The sequence below is a fragment of the Takifugu rubripes genome, chromosome 3 (genome assembly GCF_901000725.2).
Source record: "Takifugu rubripes chromosome 3, fTakRub1.2, whole genome shotgun sequence".
Taxonomy (NCBI): Eukaryota; Metazoa; Chordata; class Actinopteri; order Tetraodontiformes; family Tetraodontidae; genus Takifugu; species Takifugu rubripes.
Genome location: NC_042287.1, coordinates 3730479 through 3747824, shown reverse-complemented (window position 1 = coordinate 3747824; position 17346 = coordinate 3730479). Strand labels below are relative to the sequence as shown.

General features: G+C 43.9%; 2 protein-coding genes across 4 annotated transcripts; one reads left to right on the top strand and one right to left on the bottom strand.

The window, feature by feature from the left end:
• Nucleotides 1–86: 86 nt before the first annotated feature.
• LOC101068812 (uncharacterized) lies at nucleotides 87–5673 on the top strand. The gene is made up of 9 exons (XM_003962948.3): nucleotides 87–272; nucleotides 1047–1155; nucleotides 1399–1573; nucleotides 1714–1859; nucleotides 2841–3017; nucleotides 3958–4077; nucleotides 4165–4251; nucleotides 4869–5016; nucleotides 5255–5673. Exons 1-9 carry the CDS (start codon nucleotides 259–261, stop codon nucleotides 5272–5274), a joined length of 996 nt encoding a protein of 331 aa, XP_003962997.2. The 5' UTR covers nucleotides 87–258; the 3' UTR covers nucleotides 5275–5673.
• A 449-nt stretch (nucleotides 5674–6122) lies between these two features.
• nadka (NAD kinase a) lies at nucleotides 6123–16966 on the bottom strand. Of its 3 annotated transcripts, none has more exons than XM_003962947.3 (12): nucleotides 16812–16966; nucleotides 15952–16128; nucleotides 14545–14628; nucleotides 10078–10207; nucleotides 9722–9830; nucleotides 9541–9626; nucleotides 9337–9439; nucleotides 9128–9270; nucleotides 8536–8635; nucleotides 8211–8368; nucleotides 7990–8072; nucleotides 6123–7693 (listed from the first exon to the last, which is right to left on the bottom strand). In XM_003962947.3, exons 2-12 carry the CDS (start codon nucleotides 16101–16103, stop codon nucleotides 7549–7551), a joined length of 1293 nt encoding a protein of 430 aa, XP_003962996.1. In that variant the 5' UTR covers nucleotides 16104–16128; nucleotides 16812–16966; the 3' UTR covers nucleotides 6123–7548. The 3 variants fall into 3 exon arrangements, with proteins under 3 accessions (XP_003962996.1, XP_011619528.1, XP_011619531.1); XM_011621226.2 differs by having other exon boundaries at nucleotides 16894–16962; XM_011621229.2 differs by lacking the exons at nucleotides 15952–16128; nucleotides 16812–16966 and adding an exon at nucleotides 11805–13607.
• Nucleotides 16967–17346: the final 380 nt, after the last annotated feature.

Here is a 17346-nt window from a genome sequence, read left to right as displayed (position 1 = left end):
AGATTTTCCATTAAGAAGCCATTATCAGATTTGATTGGGCCTTCTCACGACCGTCCAGTAGAGGGCAGCAGTGTTGAAATCAGCCAAAACATGGGGCGAGGAGTGGACCGGAACCAGAGAAGAAGTGGTCACAACAAACCGGTCTTCCTGTTTTACGTTGCTGCCAAACCGAAAAGAAAAGTTCGGACCTGAGAAGGTGGGCTGAGAACAAAGTGTCCCAGGAATGTGAAGCCCGGCTCCATTAATGTCTGCAAAGGCATGGACGAGACAAGGTCAGGCGGCGAGTTTCTAGTTTGTACATCCAAAACGCGGTAATGAGTAAAGTAAATGTTTTTCTCTTCTCGTGAGCTACGTTTCAACCCAACTCGTCCTCATTTTATATCAAACAACTTACTTCTAAAAAAAAGGAAATCTAAACAGTGTCAGTCCCTGACAGATAATCTCTCTATAGGATAGAGATAGGCTTATTTCTCCCAATACCTTGAAATTAAAGTCAATTTTATGTACAGGGCAATCGCATCTAAAGTATGGAATCAGATAAACCAATTAAACAATGATTGAGATTTGATTTAATTCATCTATTGTGTATGTTTAGAACCAAAGTCTGGTTCCTCCAGGTTTTCCAGAGTCTCAGGGTCTCATGACTGTTGTAAAAGAGCACATGTCTATATCGCTTCATGTTATTGACACTTTACTCATCTGCTTTAGGCCGCTGTTACAAAGTTCACCTGAATTCAAGACCTCCCAGAATCTCTAATTAAATTAAACGGAATCAGTGTCTGAGTGAAACATATTCACCAGATGCACATCACACATTTCTTTCAACTTACACCAATCATAGCAATTACCTTTATAAACTGCTAAGCGTCGGTAGGAGGTGCTGCTCCTCATCTTGTCATTGGCACTTTTAAACTGATGAATATGTTTATGTGCTGCTGTTTATGTTAAATCAGCTGGCACAACTTGGCCCTAAATGTCAGGCTTGTGGTCAGGGAAGATTGTTTGTTGTTGCCATTTCATTTGCATTGTTTTCCTCTGCGCTGCAGTCCTTTGTTGAGCGGCCACTTGTCTGATCAGCCGCTGCGTGAGTCAGACCTCCTGTCTCCTAACCTCAGGCCCAGACACCAGGAACTGATCCCAACGCCGTGTGGACCCGTAAGATGAACTTCTGCTTCCTCTTCCTTTGAAATAATAGAAGTTGGCACAGTAGAGATTGCAATCTGGCATTTATTTGCAAGTTTCACCAAAAGAGAGAGGGGGAAAAAAAATTCTATGGTTACAATATTCAGGAACCAATAATCTATTTAATTTTTCTTATCAGACCTGAGTCCCTGACATTGTTGAAATAGTTCTGGTTAAAAGACGTCTTACAATGCTGTTCTTTTCTCTCTCTCCCAGATAAAACCCTGGTCGGAGCTGTCATGGCTGGTCAGGCTCTACTTCTGCTTCACCATAGCGTCGCTGCTGGGGCTGCTGGGCCTCACCATATCCAGCATCTACAAGCAGCACAAGAACACAGACATTTTTGATGAAGACAACTTCACAGTGTCTCTCATCCTGCTGATAGGAATACGTGAGTACATTTGTTTTGTTTTTAAAAAAATCATGGGATTAGAATGAGTACATGAATACAGCTTTTTTTAAGAAATAAAGGGCTAGTTGGGAAATTAGGGGAAAGAAATGTAAAAAGGATTCCTGGTCTTTTCTGTGCAGTGTTCTGCATATACTACATCGTCCGCGGTGTGCTGCAGGAGAATCGACAGGAGCTGGTGGTGTTTGTGCTCAGCATTGTGGTGCTGATGATTCGATCGGTGGTCAACTTCTCTGTGCTTGGGTCAAAGGGCAAAGAGGAGCTTCTGGTAGGTCTCCCTCTGCTGGCTAATCTGAGATGACGCCGAGCGACATATGGAGAATTGATAGTAAAAAGCTAAAGTTTAACATTTTTAAAACCATATTAAATATAGAATTGATTAAAACAGGTTATTTAAAGATATAATATAATAACAGGCTGATCAAACCTGACCAGTAAAGGTTTTAACGTTTGATTCTGGTATTTTTCGGACCTGCTGATGTAAATGAATGCATTTCTTAGGAGACAAAGGAAAACAGGTGCAGGGCTGTCACTGCTGCTGCATGTTTGATCACATCTTGATCGTAAATGTCTCTCAATGTTTAAAAAAAGGCAGCCTTGGCTGACAGACAGAGGTCTTCTAGTAACAAGAATGTGGTTAAACATGTTCCGACTGGCTGCTGCATCACCACGGAGGTGTCTGTAAAGCTCCCTGCTGTTAGATCAGGATGAATCCTGGTCACTTTGAGCTGGAAGAGATAGTTAACCGTGTAAGAAGTCATTATTGTCATCGTTATGGCACGACCTCACATCACCTTGCCTGCTACGTGGAGGTTAATTCAAAAGTACACACCTGCCTGCCCCCACTCCCTGAGCCCTTCAAGCAGGCACGTGGCCAATAAGCTCTGAGCAAAACAGAATTCCACGAGGTGTGTGATCTCTTTCCAGTTATTCTAAATCACACAGCCATGAAAAACATCTGTCACTTGTGTGAGTGGTGCATCCACAGGACCAAACAAGCTTTAAACTTTCTGCTCAACCCAGCAGGGAAGTGCGGCATGATTCCTTTGGTTTTTCAGCCACCCGGGAAGAAATTAAGATGGACTCTGGTTCCTTATAGCTTCAGAAAACATTTTCATCTCAGACAAACAGCATAATTGTATAATTGTGGTGAGCTGGGCACGTTAGGAACGCTGTGGTCTGATGTTCCTACAGCAACACTTATGCCAGCCTGTGTGATACACCATCCTGCCCTTGTCTGTGGTTACAGGTCCGCTTTGTGTGCATCATGTGTTTGGGCACCATCCACGTTCTCTGCGCCACCCTGCTCATCCAGAGGCCCAACATGATGGCCTTCCGGGTGGGCGGAGCCTTGGAGAGCCTCCAGCAGCAATACTTCCTGCTTAATCTCTGTTTCTCCATGGTGACGTTCGACCTGCAGGCTCAGGTGACCCAACGATTTTAATTGCTGTGGCTCTGAGCACCCAGGGGTCCTCAGCTCAAAAGAGACTTGAGAGAAGAGTCAGAAAAAAAAATCACCGATGTTTTGTTGTATTTTTCTGCAGAAAAATCTGTCTAAAATCTCAGAGAATATGGAAATATGTCCCCCCTCAAGCATCCAGAATGACTTAAAAGAGGTTTCATGACAACAAAAAAGGCCCATTCGCATTCAAAGATTTTTGCCCCATCAGCAGGTTTCAGGTGGGGGTTTCCCACGGTTTCTAACCAGGACTTGACAATAGATGAGAAAGACCCTCTCAAAACCAAAACAATCATCGTGAACGCCAGACTCTAGAACTCCAGACGCTCCCGTTGTCGGTTTTAGCGGAGCTCCAATCTGAGAACACGATTTCCCGGAGGAGCTTCAGTCGGGCTTCAGATCGCAGCGGCTCCGCGGCTGCTTCACTAAAACAATCGGCCGCCGTTAGACTAAACTCTTCGTCCTGGTTCTCTCTGGACCCAGCGCAGCGCTTGATACTGCTGGTACTGATGCCCCGCTCACTCATCTGGGAGGGCCGGTCAGCCTCTCACGCTGTGTCACACCCGAATGAGGCAGAAAGCTCTGTTAAATGAGGAGAACGTGCGTGTGAGGGCCATGACCGCTGCTACAAGGAAACGCCACCGCCCAATATGTCATCAAGCTGCCTCTTGATGACATCATCAGACGGCGCACATTCATGCAGCTTACATGTTAACGCCTTCATGTGAGTGAACTCTGGCAAGTCAGAGTTTAAAAATACATTTGTCTCCGTGGTAACCGGTGGAACTCTGATGACGCAGAGTTTGTATTTGGCTCCTACAAAATGGCGGCCTTTAGTGGAGAAGGGCGGAAGGATCTTTGCAATCTTTCCATCATTCATGGTGCGTTACTGTTGTGTGTGTTGTAGTTGTGTCTGTACGTCCTGATCACCACGTCCGACCTGGCCATATCCGCTCCCATCAACACTATCTTGCTGGTGGTTGGGGTGGCGTGGACCTGCCTGACGGCCACCGTCGGGATCGTTGCTGTAAGCGCCCATCTTCTATCCTGAATACCACGAAAAAACCACACCCCAAAACCACGTCTTTGTTTGTTCCTCGTCTCTGTCTTTCAGGTTCTGAAGGAGGCCAAGGTGTTAGTCTGGATCTTTGTGATGCAGAATCTGCCCGAGGTCGCCTTCTTTGTGTATCTCATGTACAAGGTGAGGCTGTTTTTTGAAAGCACTTTACGGCACATTCGCTGAATCTGCACCTTCATCAAACACGTGGAACCAGAGGTAGGTTGTTCCTCATGGTCAAAGCAAGCTGTTGTCAGCTGGAGCACCTTCTAGGGACCTAAAAGGATTGCCCACATTACCTTTCATTAAAACTTGCCCAACACAGAAATACGGAAGATACGGTCCCGCCGATTAAGATTAAGAGTCCTGAACTTCGCGACCTTAGATTCGATTTTCTGTAGTAATTTTTGAGCAGGTACATGTGAAGCTACAAACACTCTGGAGTTTCCTGAGGCTTTGCTTTGTTGACAGTAGGGAAATCAAAGCAAAACAGTCAACAGAATCTGGAGCACCCCAGGATTCAGTCCTCGAACTGGCTTTGTTCTTTGTTTTTATCTCCGTTCCCTTTGAGCAGTGTCACCCTTAGACACTTTTTGAGTTGGCCTTTAACATTTCTATTGGCTGAAGGTATCCAGATGACAAACGGCAGCGGCTCAGCGCTGTTTGTTGACACTACATCGGGGTTTTTTTTTAGATGTGATGAAATGTACCATGAGCTGTGGAGTTTATGCCAGTAAAACTGTGATTAACTTTAATTGCAGGTGGTAAAAAAATGGTCCCTGGACAACACATACACAGTGGAAGCAGCTGCAGTCACCGGAACTTTGATCTCCCTGCTGATTAAAGTGGTTTTAATCTGGGGCCTCGTCAGGCTGGTGCACAGGTTCGGCCAAGGCCTGAGGGAGAGAAGTGAGTGAGCCGCTCGTACTTTGTGGTGGCACCAGTCCAACGAAATAAACAGATATTGTGTTCGGCAGGATCTCAGCAGAGATTAGTCAATGTCAAAAACTACTTCCCTCTATATAATCGGGTTACTTATTCTCAGAAACCTCAGCTTTCCCAATATACCGCGCCTTTACAGGTGCTAATATTGTCTAACAGGCGGTAAATGCTCACGTTAACCTCACTCTTTTGCTTTTTCCTACAGTGTTTGCACCGAGCAGGTGATTTAAACCTTTGCGGACCAAGGAGCCGGTCCGAGGCGTCCAGAGGCGCCGTCAGTGTGCCTCAAATTGGCAGCAGCCCAGCATTTTTGTACGAAAATACTTCAAATGCCTTCGTAGTGGATTCCCATCAGCCACTGGTGATCCTGTTTCCACCAGAGTGAGTTTGCTGGGTGGAAGCACCAAAGCTTTTGTGTTTTCCCCCCATTAATGTAATAACGCGCCTGCTTCCTGTAAGTTTTAGTAATTTATCTTCATTTCCCGTTTTTGTAAATGTCGGACTACTTTGTGCAACGCTAAACTATAGACGCCCTTTCTATTTCAAATTTTTTGAAGCACCTTACTGCAGCCAATCAAGCATTTGTCTTTACACGAAGATTTTAATAAAGCGATTTTGTTATCTGAAACAGTCTGCGTCTAATGCACCCTTTGGCACAAACACCCGTTTTACCCGTTTGAGGTGTGCTCAGATACGACACACACATTTCCTGGTTACATCGCCACTGTTTATTAAAGTGCTCCAGAGGGGATAAAGTAGCAGAAACAGCTAGAAACCTTAACAAACATACAGATATAAAAGTCAGAGTTAGAGGCTTTTGGATTTTCAAAAATGAAAAGCACTTTGAGGGCCGACTCCTTCTCGAGATGTCAGAAACTGTCTGGAAGAAGAATGCTGAGAGACGATCTGGTTTCCAGTGTCTAAAACATAGGTCAGAAATCACCTACACCTATTAATGAGCCTCTGGAATGTCCGAGTGAGCTTTGGCTCGATCCATTGTACTTCAATGACTGATTACAGGCCGTCAAAACAGTGCCTTTACAACAATCAATAAACCACAGAAGAAGAAGGTATTCATATACAGTAAAAAAGTACCAAACAGGTTTTATTTTCAACAATGATACACAGTAAACTGTTAGTAATGATGGACAAATCCTACTGAAGGTTCACATATACCCAGTTAAAGGAATGATTGCCTTTTCGAGCTCATTTGGTCCACTCCGGGATTACGACACGTCTTTGCGTAGTGACACAAGGCCTCTGATTGTGTGTCGACGTTGGTGGACTGATATGTAAAAACCCAATAACGCTGACGGTGAGACAGGTCTAACCTGCTGCTGCAACTGGTGAAGCAAAAGTGTTGAATTGTTAACATTTAAAAAAAACAAACGGAAATCACCTTCATTGCGCACACGTCTAGAAAACCTATACAGAGCTCAGCTATGGCTTAGAGGGCGTAAAAATGGATTTAAAAAGATGAGCCAGGCATCGGAATCGTGGTCTTTGCCTGACCTGATCAACTATTGATCAAATTTCATACTGTAGACAGCAAAGACAACAGTCCACAATGAAAACGCAGATCACAGACCTGCAAGTGTGTGATTAAAACGTGACAATCAGGATGTAAACCTCAAGAGATGCTTCTATACATTAATGATTCCGGAGTTTAAGGCACAGTCTGCACAGGGGGCAATTATTGCTGAGTGAATTCCTCCCCAAAGAACCCCTAAATCCATATATCTGTTAAACGAACTGAAGTCTTACGTTTTTGAAGGCTTTATTATGGGAGAGATTTAGCTGTTGTTTATGGAATAGCAGCTACGACGTGTCCCTGCGATCGACCTTTCCATTTAAAAAGTGCTACATCGGACTTGATAACACCCATCCCGATGTATTGCAGTGACTATTTAGATGTCTGGATTTAAGATATTTTTCTCTGCAAATTCTTTTGACTTGCAGGCAGGAGGAAGCCACAAAAGAACCGGGACCAAATTCCATTCATAAACTGACAGATTGGGCAGGGTAACGCATGAAATCGGTTGAGCTTTGACATTGTTTTACATCATTAAGGCTGCATACATTAAACGTACAATCACACAGTATCCACACACGAGTCTGATTAGAGTCAAATTTAGAATCCACAATTAGCAAAAGAATTATTTTAAAATAGCTTTCATTTAAGAAGAATTTAGTTTTAAAGGTTTTTCCACATCACAGACATCTCAGAAAACATTTTTTAGTTATATTAAGGTCCTTTTCAGGTCTTATATGTTCTTTATATATATATATATATATATATATTTTAATTATCTGAGCATCTATTCTTTCTGTTTAGACTTCCTCATGGCTATAATCCCTGTTATATATCAAAATGGGGTTATAAAATCACAAGTTATGGAATTTAGTTACATCCCTTCTCCCTTTAAGCTGTACAAGACAAAATGGCACAGAGCACGGTCAGACCCAGATCAAGTCTGAGTCCCAGAGGCTTCAGAGAGCTCAGAACTCATCCTCCGAGCTGATGTAGTTCTGTTTCTTCCTCACGTTCCAGTGTAAACACTGGGCCAGGCTCTCAAACCAGTCGTTGACCGGGTCCCGGAAACAGATGGAGGGAACAGGGAAGCAGGAAGTAGTGATGGTGATACTGGAACAAGATAATCAGTAGCACAGGGTCACAGAGGTGGATGTGTCAACGAGGAAAGAAAGGAGCCGTTGATATCAGCTTTTCAAGAAGCATAAAGATAATAGAAGATAATCTCTGGGTGAGTTACATAAATGTAGCCGCCCACCTGAGATTCTTTTGGCCCTTTAATCTGGCTCAAGTTACATAAAACAACTGGTAAGTGTTGATGCAGCAGCCTAAGGAGTTAAACTTCTTATCCAGTATTAATGGGCTTTGTCTCGCTGTGACGCAACAGACGAGGAAGCATGTAGACGAACCTGTCCCCGTGGCAGATCTCTTGTCTTTTTCGCCCATCAAAAGACACCCAAGCTGTGTTTCTGGCGTCGCAGGACAACATAATCTGGAAAATGACGAGAAAAAACTAGAAAAGTTAGTGAGCGACGATAACCTAAAACACGCCACAGAGGCGTCGCATGTTATGACATCATATGTACAAGCTTATTCAAATCCTGGACACCCAGGACAAAGTCACCAGTACCTTGAGTTCCACACCAGCGGGCACCACGATGGGTCTAAAGGAGAGGGAGTGAGGGCAAATAGGGGTGATCATGATGGCGGGGACGTTGGGATGAATCATGGACGCTCCTGCTGCCACTGCGTACGCTGTACTTCCTGTTGGTGTAGAAACGATCACGCCTGATGGAACACACACACACACACACACACACAGTGTCAGTGAGTATATAAATGGTGCAAAAATAAACAACAAGAACCGAATGTGAAGAATAAATAATGTCAGTGCAGAGCAAGCGTTCATTAAAATACTGCATTTCCCAGAATGCAGAGCGTCTCTGCCTGCTTACCGTCTCCCTGCACGGTGGTAATGAGGTGTCCGTCCAGAAAGAGGTCCACGTTGGAGAGGTACGAGGAGGGGCCTCTGTCCACCACGACCTCGTTCAGCACCTTAAACACACACGGGCCGATGGGACTGAAACAAATCTCGCTAAAACGGCACAAAGTCTGCAGATCGAGTGTTTGTGTCAGCGGGACACAGCCCCAAAAGAATGCCTGGACAGTTGTCAAGATTTATGACATTCACAATATTGTGTTATTTATTGAATCAACACACAATGAAAACTAAATAAGCAAAGTAGACGCTGAACAATCACTAGCTCTGTGAGATTCAAGGACCCTACAAACAGGTTGACTGACGGCATGATGGCTTCTAAAAGTATTAGCCTGAAGGCAACAATGAGAACACCTGTGGCTTTAATGGAATGTACCATTTAGACTTCCATTTTACGTGCGTACACTGAGGAACGAGGGGACGACTGTTCTCTTTTCTGAGTGGCACAATTGAAGCTCTTCTCCCGTATGAGAAACATCCATCTGCCCGCGTCGTCATGCGAAACCACCAACCAGACACGGCGGAGGACTGGATTTGCGGGCCGTTACCTGATACTGCGCCACTTTTCTGCCGCAGTCAACGTCCCCGTTGGTCAGGATGATGCCCATGTCGTCCACTCTGGCTTTCTTCTCCCAGTTCTCTTTGAAAACCCTGACTTTTAAGCGACTGCGTAGGACGATGGCGGCATTTCCTGCAATAAACCCGCGCGTTAACTCCAGTCGGAACGCACAGCGCGCTCCACAACTCAGTCAAATACCTTCAATAACCTGGGTAACCTGAGACTGGTAGGTTTCAAATTTGAAAGGTGTCAGAAAGCCCAGGGAACCCAGGTGGAACGCCATGACTGGAGGAACGCTCTCCTGTGGACGAGCACAGGGTGTGACAGCTGCTTTGACGCTGTGAATCGCATCTTCGCCTCCAAAGTTCTCAAAACCGTCTAGAGGAAGTGACGCGCAAATACCTGGAAGAGCGACGAGGCATACAGCAGAGTTCCGTCTCCCCCCAGACAGATGATGAAGTCGACCAGGTTGGATATGTCATCCAGGTCTGGGAACAACAAGGCACGTAACTGTAGACTGATGACGACCTCATTGCTTTGTTACAGGAAATGGAGGGAGAACAGCGGCGGGTGCTTTTCACACCTTCTCTAAAAGTGCAGAAGTTCTTCGTGATGGCCCCAAAGTTCTCATCTCCAGATATGGCTGGATCCTCCAGAACTTTCTTTTCCACGTAAACAATCATGTTTTTCACCTGCAACGGAGCGAAAACACACACGTGCGCATGCTGAGCTGATGACAAACAGTCCCGACTCATTTCAGGGAACCACTAGGGAAGTTCTCAGACCCCCCCCGCTGATGTGGACTTCTTTTGTTCCCAAGTCTGCCCAGCAAGAGTAAATAAAACATGTTCCCAAGACGTCACCTAGAGTCCTGTAACGTTTGTGTTGACAGCACGCGTCAACATGAGCTTTGCACTCACGGCGAATGTTTGAACTAACCTTGGTGAGGAAAACGCAGAGCTCCTTAAAGGGCTGGAGCAGACTGGCATCTTGAATCTTCTTGATGACAAGGACACTTTGAGGTGGTTTGTTCCACGTAAGTCTCTGGCTGGCAGGGTCCTGGATGTGCCTGGACACACAAATACAAGACTACACCTCTGGAACGGGAAAATGATGAATGTGCAAAGGGGGAAAAGTTCCTTAATTAATGTGTCACTTCAGTGTGGGAAAAGCTGAACGGGACAAGATAGGGGGAGAGGGCAGAACCCCCGGATCACCTTCCAAAGCCCTGATGTTGCCATGACCATCAATACAAATAACAGCACACTGTCACACCTAGAATTCTGCAACCCAGACCCTGTTACACCAGTTCCGTCAGGTGGAATGAGCCAAAATTCCACCAGGCAACAGTAGAAACCTTAAAAACTAAACGCCCAATAATAGGAAGTCTAATAAGTCGACAATTAAACCTTTGTGCAATCAGGCAGAATATAGCAGGGCGGGTCCTAGCCGAAAAGCCCCATTACGGATCACGCTCCTTAAGGGTTCCACAGCGTCGGATGCCCTGTTCCCTCCAGAACAGAAACCTGGGCGCATGGAGGCGAACGTTGGCCGTTGTTGTCTTGCTGGAAGCATCAGTGTGCATCGTTGTCGTGAGCTGATGAGCAGGGGCAGCCACCAATATAGCAATATATAATACTGTTTTAACGATCGTCAACCAGCCGACTGTCACGGATACATCTGGACTCCAGCGATGTACATCAACGCCTTTCTGACACAATGGAGGGATTTTTCTAACCCCCTCACTAGTTAAAACTGATTTACGTGCACTTTTTTCTACTTTCACTACAGAAAACAGAGAAATTAGCAGCGGCACTGCTGACATTTATGCCACTCATACGTGAAGAATGCCGATTTCAGACCCCATCAGCTGATGGCAAATGCTAAAATAGGAATGATTCCAAATTAATATTAGACTCGTCGCTTAAGCTCCAAACTCCGACCTCAAGATATTTGTGTCCTTTTCGTTGGTGTGATTTCTCTCTTCATAACGATGGTGACAGAGGTGATAACGCCTCGGGACCTAACGATGGCAGGATAATTGTACGGAATGAGTACATGTCACTAGAACGGGTAAAATCGGGTTGGCTGCAGGCCTCGGCTGTGATACTGAGAAGAGTCTACACAGATAGTAAAACTCCATGCTGGATGATTTATGTCCTCCACCTAAAATACACAATAAAGCTGAAATGACATTTCAACACAAGAGGCATCACACCCACACCCACACCTAACAATCAATAGATTACGGGAGTGTCGTCAAAAACCTGAAAACGTCCAATACTTTACTTGACAGATTAGCGAAAGCTCAGATTCTAGTATTAGGAAACAACGTATCCAAATGTAATGAAATGATGTGAACCTGACTGATGCATTTGTGAACAGGGAGCACAACCTGGAGCCCTTCTACCTCTCCAAAAAGAGGGTAAACACCGAAGCCTTATTAGCATCCGAACTGGTGTATTCACCGTCGGTTTCACCAGCTGACCACTTCAAAGCATCGTCCATTTTCAGGAAGGTTTAACATGCGAGCACATCAGAGAGGAAAATAACACGCTAGTAACACACTAATAAGGCAGCGAAGGGGCTGCCACCTGCTTGTCTTTATAACTACCACTCTCCTCCAGATCACCACCAGAGTGACCAGACATGGACGGACTTCTCACCATTTCCACACTTTTTTCTGGTTGTCATTGACAGGAATATCCTGCAGAATCAGATGGTCCAACTTCATGGATGCACACATGTATCCTGCGATGCTCTTCAGCTCCACTCAGCAGGTTAACTGGGTTCAGTCCCAGGAGTCCACACCCGTACTGTAACTCATTCTGCCTCCAACAGCTTCCCCGAGTGCCACATATCGCCACAGAGTATCCGAGCCAGGGTTCTTGTCGGGCTCGAGCTGTCAGCTGCCAGTCACGTGAGCGCCCGGCAGACTCTCCATAAGCGGAGCCGGAGCCGCTGGGATCGCTTCCCCTCCAGCAGGTCTCACTGCCACTTTCCGCCTGTCCTCAGGGCTTCAGAATGAAAACTTCCTGCATTCTGTCTGTGCCTCAGAGGAGCGGCTCTTATTTAAGCGGGGCCTGGCAGCAGCCCCGCCCACACCGCTGTGCTGGCCCCACCCACTTCAGAAGACCTCTTCTTATTGGACAGGTGTGCTGTTGCGATCCCTGACATGGCTTTCCACCCAAACTGGTATAACCAGAGTGGGGATGAATATTTAACCCTGCTGTGGGGTTTCCATTACTTGCACTTAAAAGGAATTCCCAAATGTCATGTGGCACAATAAGCTGCAAAAAAAGCATCCTTTTAATGTTTTATTGTTGTCATTGCTTTAACCTTTAGAAGGGGAATTCCAGTGAGAATAATTTACCAGGTCTCAGCGGATGAATGTTCTAATCTCCACCGAGGAGTTAAGGTGACAGCCAGTGTGGGCCTGACTGTTTGTCTGGTAGCAGAATAACTCAAAAAGTTCTAAACAGATTTTATTGACACTTTCAGGGAATTGTTGACATTGGGCCAAGGAAGAGCTCATTATATTTCGGAGATGTTCTGGATTCCAGAGGGACGTTGACATTTGATCTTCAAAAAAAATCAAAGCCAGAGGGCTTTGATCATAAAGCAGTCTACTACACTACGTAGCCTTTTATTACTACTGCCTGTATTGTTCCACAAGTCACAATCTGTGGGGAAATGAGCTGCTTGGTGGAGGTCTGAGCTCTCAGACTGGTTTGTTCCTGGTTTCCTTTTATTTTCAACAGGATGTACAAAAACTAGTTTCTGTAAAAATTAGTCAGTTTCCCAGTGTATTATTATAATAAATATAGATACAGGACAGCGTTTCTGGCAGAATTCAAGACACAAAAAGAACTTTGCTATTATACTGTATTTGGCTTAAATGTATTTCTATATTTAACCCATCAGTATGTATTTTCTTGATCAGCCTACAGTAACAGGGATTTATGGAATAAAGATTTCTTTACATACCGGTATTTCTTTTTCAAATTTTCTCGCCCACCTTAAACTTAATCAAGAGCACAATATGTCTAACCATAAAAAACAATTATGAAAGCGTGGGCACGATTAACACAACGCCCGTTTTGGAAAAAAAAGTGTGTCCAACATATCAGAAAATCAGACGTACGATTGATCAAAATCGAATAAATGTGCAACAAACGAGCAAAACCAACACGCTAGTTCCACTGCCCCACCTTTTGCAGAGCTGGAAGGTTTAGTTTGGGATGACTTTGATCTTTTGACAGATTTCTTATTCTTAATATGCTCCGAAATATTGTCCCTGCATTCTGAAATGTCGACCCTCATCGTGGTCCCGTGGTGACCACCTGGTCTCACCACTTTTGACCTGTTGAGCAGCCTTGACAGTCGTCCTCCCATTAAAGCCAACTCGACTGACCTGCTGTGACCCAGCAGGACAAGCATTTTCCTTTAGAAGAGATCAAAAATGTTTCCTTAAAAACAAAAAGGAAAAATCTCATTCAAGGCTATATATTTAAATTAATAATTTAGTTTATAGCTGCTGACAAAAAACACTGTTGCCTGAAAGCGTTTTCAGCATCAGCCGATTTCAGTTTAATTCAACTTTGTTTATCAGTTACAATCAACATTGTCTCCAGGCACGACCCCCCCCAGGCAACGGTGGAAGGCTGCTGATTGTCGGCTGGGTAAGGGAGGAGGGCGGATAGGGCAGGGTCACGGAAGGACGGATAGAAAGTGGAATAGATGCATCCAGCATAAATGCAAATATGTTAGACATGTGTAATTATGCCTAATTATGCCTAAACTTCTAATGCAGCAGCCTGCAATTTGTGAGTCACTTCATAAATCCATCAGTGCCTTCAGCTATATTTTATTTTATATTATATTTTTGTACTGTAACCACTTACTCCAACACTGCTGTTATTCATTCACGTGTCATTAGCGCAACCAAAAAAAACACAAGTCACCCAGGATGGTTTTTTTTTCTTCTTTTCTGGTTGTGACATTACAAAATAGGATGTTACCAAAGTACAAGGCAAACCTCAAGAGAGGCTTCTGAGAAACAACATTTAGAAGAAGTTACAAAAGGAATTGGTGTCTGAAAGCGATGTCTGTCTTCAGGCAACTCAACAGGCTGCTTGTGAAATGCCTTTTAGATGTCATCTATAACACTCCTCACTGTTATTGCTCCCAATACCCTCACAGTAGAATGACTGTGAGTCTTAAATATCAGGAATTTTCCTCCCATAATAGACATATGCAAACCACCAATTTGTTGTTCTACTTAAGACTTTTTTTTTTCCGCACCATGCAAATATTTCATACAACTGAAGAGTTTATAAAACCACCATTTTAAGAAGTCCTGGTTAAATATAAAGATGTGTTGGTGCAAAATCTGCCTGGACTTACATCACTGCTTGTGGGATCTGAAGCATACATGCCTTTGGGCCAAATGTGGTCACAGGGCTTGGTCCATGTAGGGACTGGGTTCTCCTGAAAGAGAGGGAGAAGAACAGAGAGTGAAGAGAAAAAAACACCGAGGGGATCGCCACAGCAGCACGTGCACGCGCTGCAATCACAAAGATGTGTGAAACTGCTAAAGGGTCAATTGGATGCGTCACTGTTATTTCTGCATTTGTGTTAAATGCGGTTTCTAGCAGCCTCAATTTTAGTGCATTTTGTTTCAGGGTTCCCATCAAATAGGTTGCGCTTTTATTTTCTAAAGCCTAAAGAGTAGTAACCCAGTGATTGAGACATGAAAGGATCTCTTAAAATGAGTTACTATGGCTACTACAGTTCACAAACTGTGGATTATTACGTAAATCCATTTATAACAACTGTAATAAATACTCTTCTGGAGACATGAAGCTGAACTGTTTTAATCATTGGTCACAGGATCACATGGGATTAACGGGGGAAATGGTCACTGGCTGTGAGCTGCCACAGAAGGAAGCTACAGGCGTCGCCTTAAACCAGAGAAGCCTGTGAGCCACATCCAATCCCCCAGCCGACAAATGCTCTTAAAGGTCTGATTCTGTGCACCATCTGCTGTTTACTGGTTCCTAACGCTGCAGTTTAAATACCAATACAGCTGCTACTATAATGGTAGTTAATTTCAAGAGTGTGAGGTGACACTTTATTATTGAGTAAGTGTAAAAAGTCAGTAGAAAAATGTAGCTGATAAATAGTAAAGATTTCCATTCTGACACAAATAGATCAGACTTTACTGTCATTCTTTGACAGCAAAAGGGTTCTGTTGGTTCTAAACACTGTACATCCCTCATGAAAAATTGATCATTGTGGCCAATATATATAAAGTCTGCAGATATTAGTCAATAATCACAGATTACTGTTATCAAGATACCTTAAGTTCACACATCTTCAACTTTTGGGAACTTCTGACAAGAATTACAGAAGGCTCCCTGGAAGCCTTTGCTTGTTTTTATTAGTCACTGACATAAAATACTAAAAAGGCCATCAGCATATTCAAAGGACATAGTAAAAAAAAAACTGTGTAGGAATATGTTTCAACATCTTGTGCAAATGTGCTCTTCAAATATTTGCCAACTTCCTCATTGATTAATGGGGAGTCCCTATTAGTAGTTTAATGTCAAGACAGGCTCCACATGCTTCCGCTTTTGCTTAAACTTCTTGTCTGTTACTTACACATACAGAAAAAGCCCCCTTACATCATCCGCATTCCAGAGAGAACTAGCAGTTAACTCGCACACTGCCTGCAACCTAGTCAACAAAGACACACACAGCTGTTTCCACAGCCTGTATCCCCATTCGTGGTCTTTAATGCAATGAACCAACCTGTACTCTGAGGAGCTGCTGGCTGAAGAGGTGCTCAGGCTGCGGGTCTTCCTACCGCGCCGCGCCAGGTTGCGGCAGGCGACCTCCCCTCCGTCACAGGTGGAACAGCAGTACGGCACAGCTTCAACTCTCACCTCTTTCACACCGTCCATTACAGACGCCGAGGCTGTAAATAAACTGCAGGAACAAAGTAGAGATTGGCAGGGCTACAGTCGAAATTTAACCTGCACAAAATTAGTAAGGACATAGTAAGACTGTAATCTTCTTTGGACAATGGACTTCACACAAACATAGACACACATGTAATATATATGTGTCTATATCTATATATGTATACATAGATTTGTGTGTATACGTATACGTATATGCACATAGTATACGTATATTTATATATGCGTGTGCGCCCCCAAACTCTTATATATGTAACTGTGTGTATACATACACACATATATACGCGTGCATGTACAATCTAAAAAGAAAAATTAAACCTTAAGCGACATTTGCACTTTAGAGGGAGTTTCTACTCATTTGTGTAACATGTCATTTTAAGAGCCACTATTGTCTCCCGACTTGTAACAATTGTCGGGAGACAATTAACAATTACGGCCAACTGGGGCTGCCTCAGTTGTCGCAGCTCAAACTCCCGATTTCATGAAAATATTAGCCTCGCAAAATGTGTTTGTTTGTCAAAGTTATTTAATTCGACCGACAACCACGGCTGTCTAACGGATTAAAGGAGAACCAGCCAGATGGCTGAATATTTACAGTCACATAAGCCAGTGATAAGCTAGTTAGAGAGCTAAGCTAACATGTTCGACACAAAAGCTAATGATGAAAATGACCGCAGTGACCAACAGTACCTTTAATCGACAACGTTACGGTCGTCGGCAGAGTTTGGGAGCAGAGCAAATCCAGCGGGTCAAAACATTATTGGAATCTCACCATCATTCCACTGAGAAATAACCTTAGAACAGAGACCTGTCAACAGTCAGCCCATCACTTCCGGATCCCCGTCGGCCAATCGCGGGCTCGCTTCTTGGTGACGTCACGTTGGACGACCTCTCCAGACCCATTCAATGTAAACAGACCTGACCCTTTCACAAGCCACTATAATTAAGTAAAATGCATATTTGACAAATTAAATCATATATTAAAACCATACACGACGGAAACAAGATGTGCAAGCACAGTTTGAGTTAACTTTTGTTTACAAATTACAAAAGTGCACATCAATGGGCAAATAAAATATTGACTCTGATACTGAAGGCAAAATAATTTATTTCTATTTTTTTCCCCAGACAATATTTTGTGAAATTTGTTTTAGAATAAAGCATTACAAATTAATATAAATCCACCCATTCAAAAATCTGTTACATAGTCCACCTTGTCGGATGA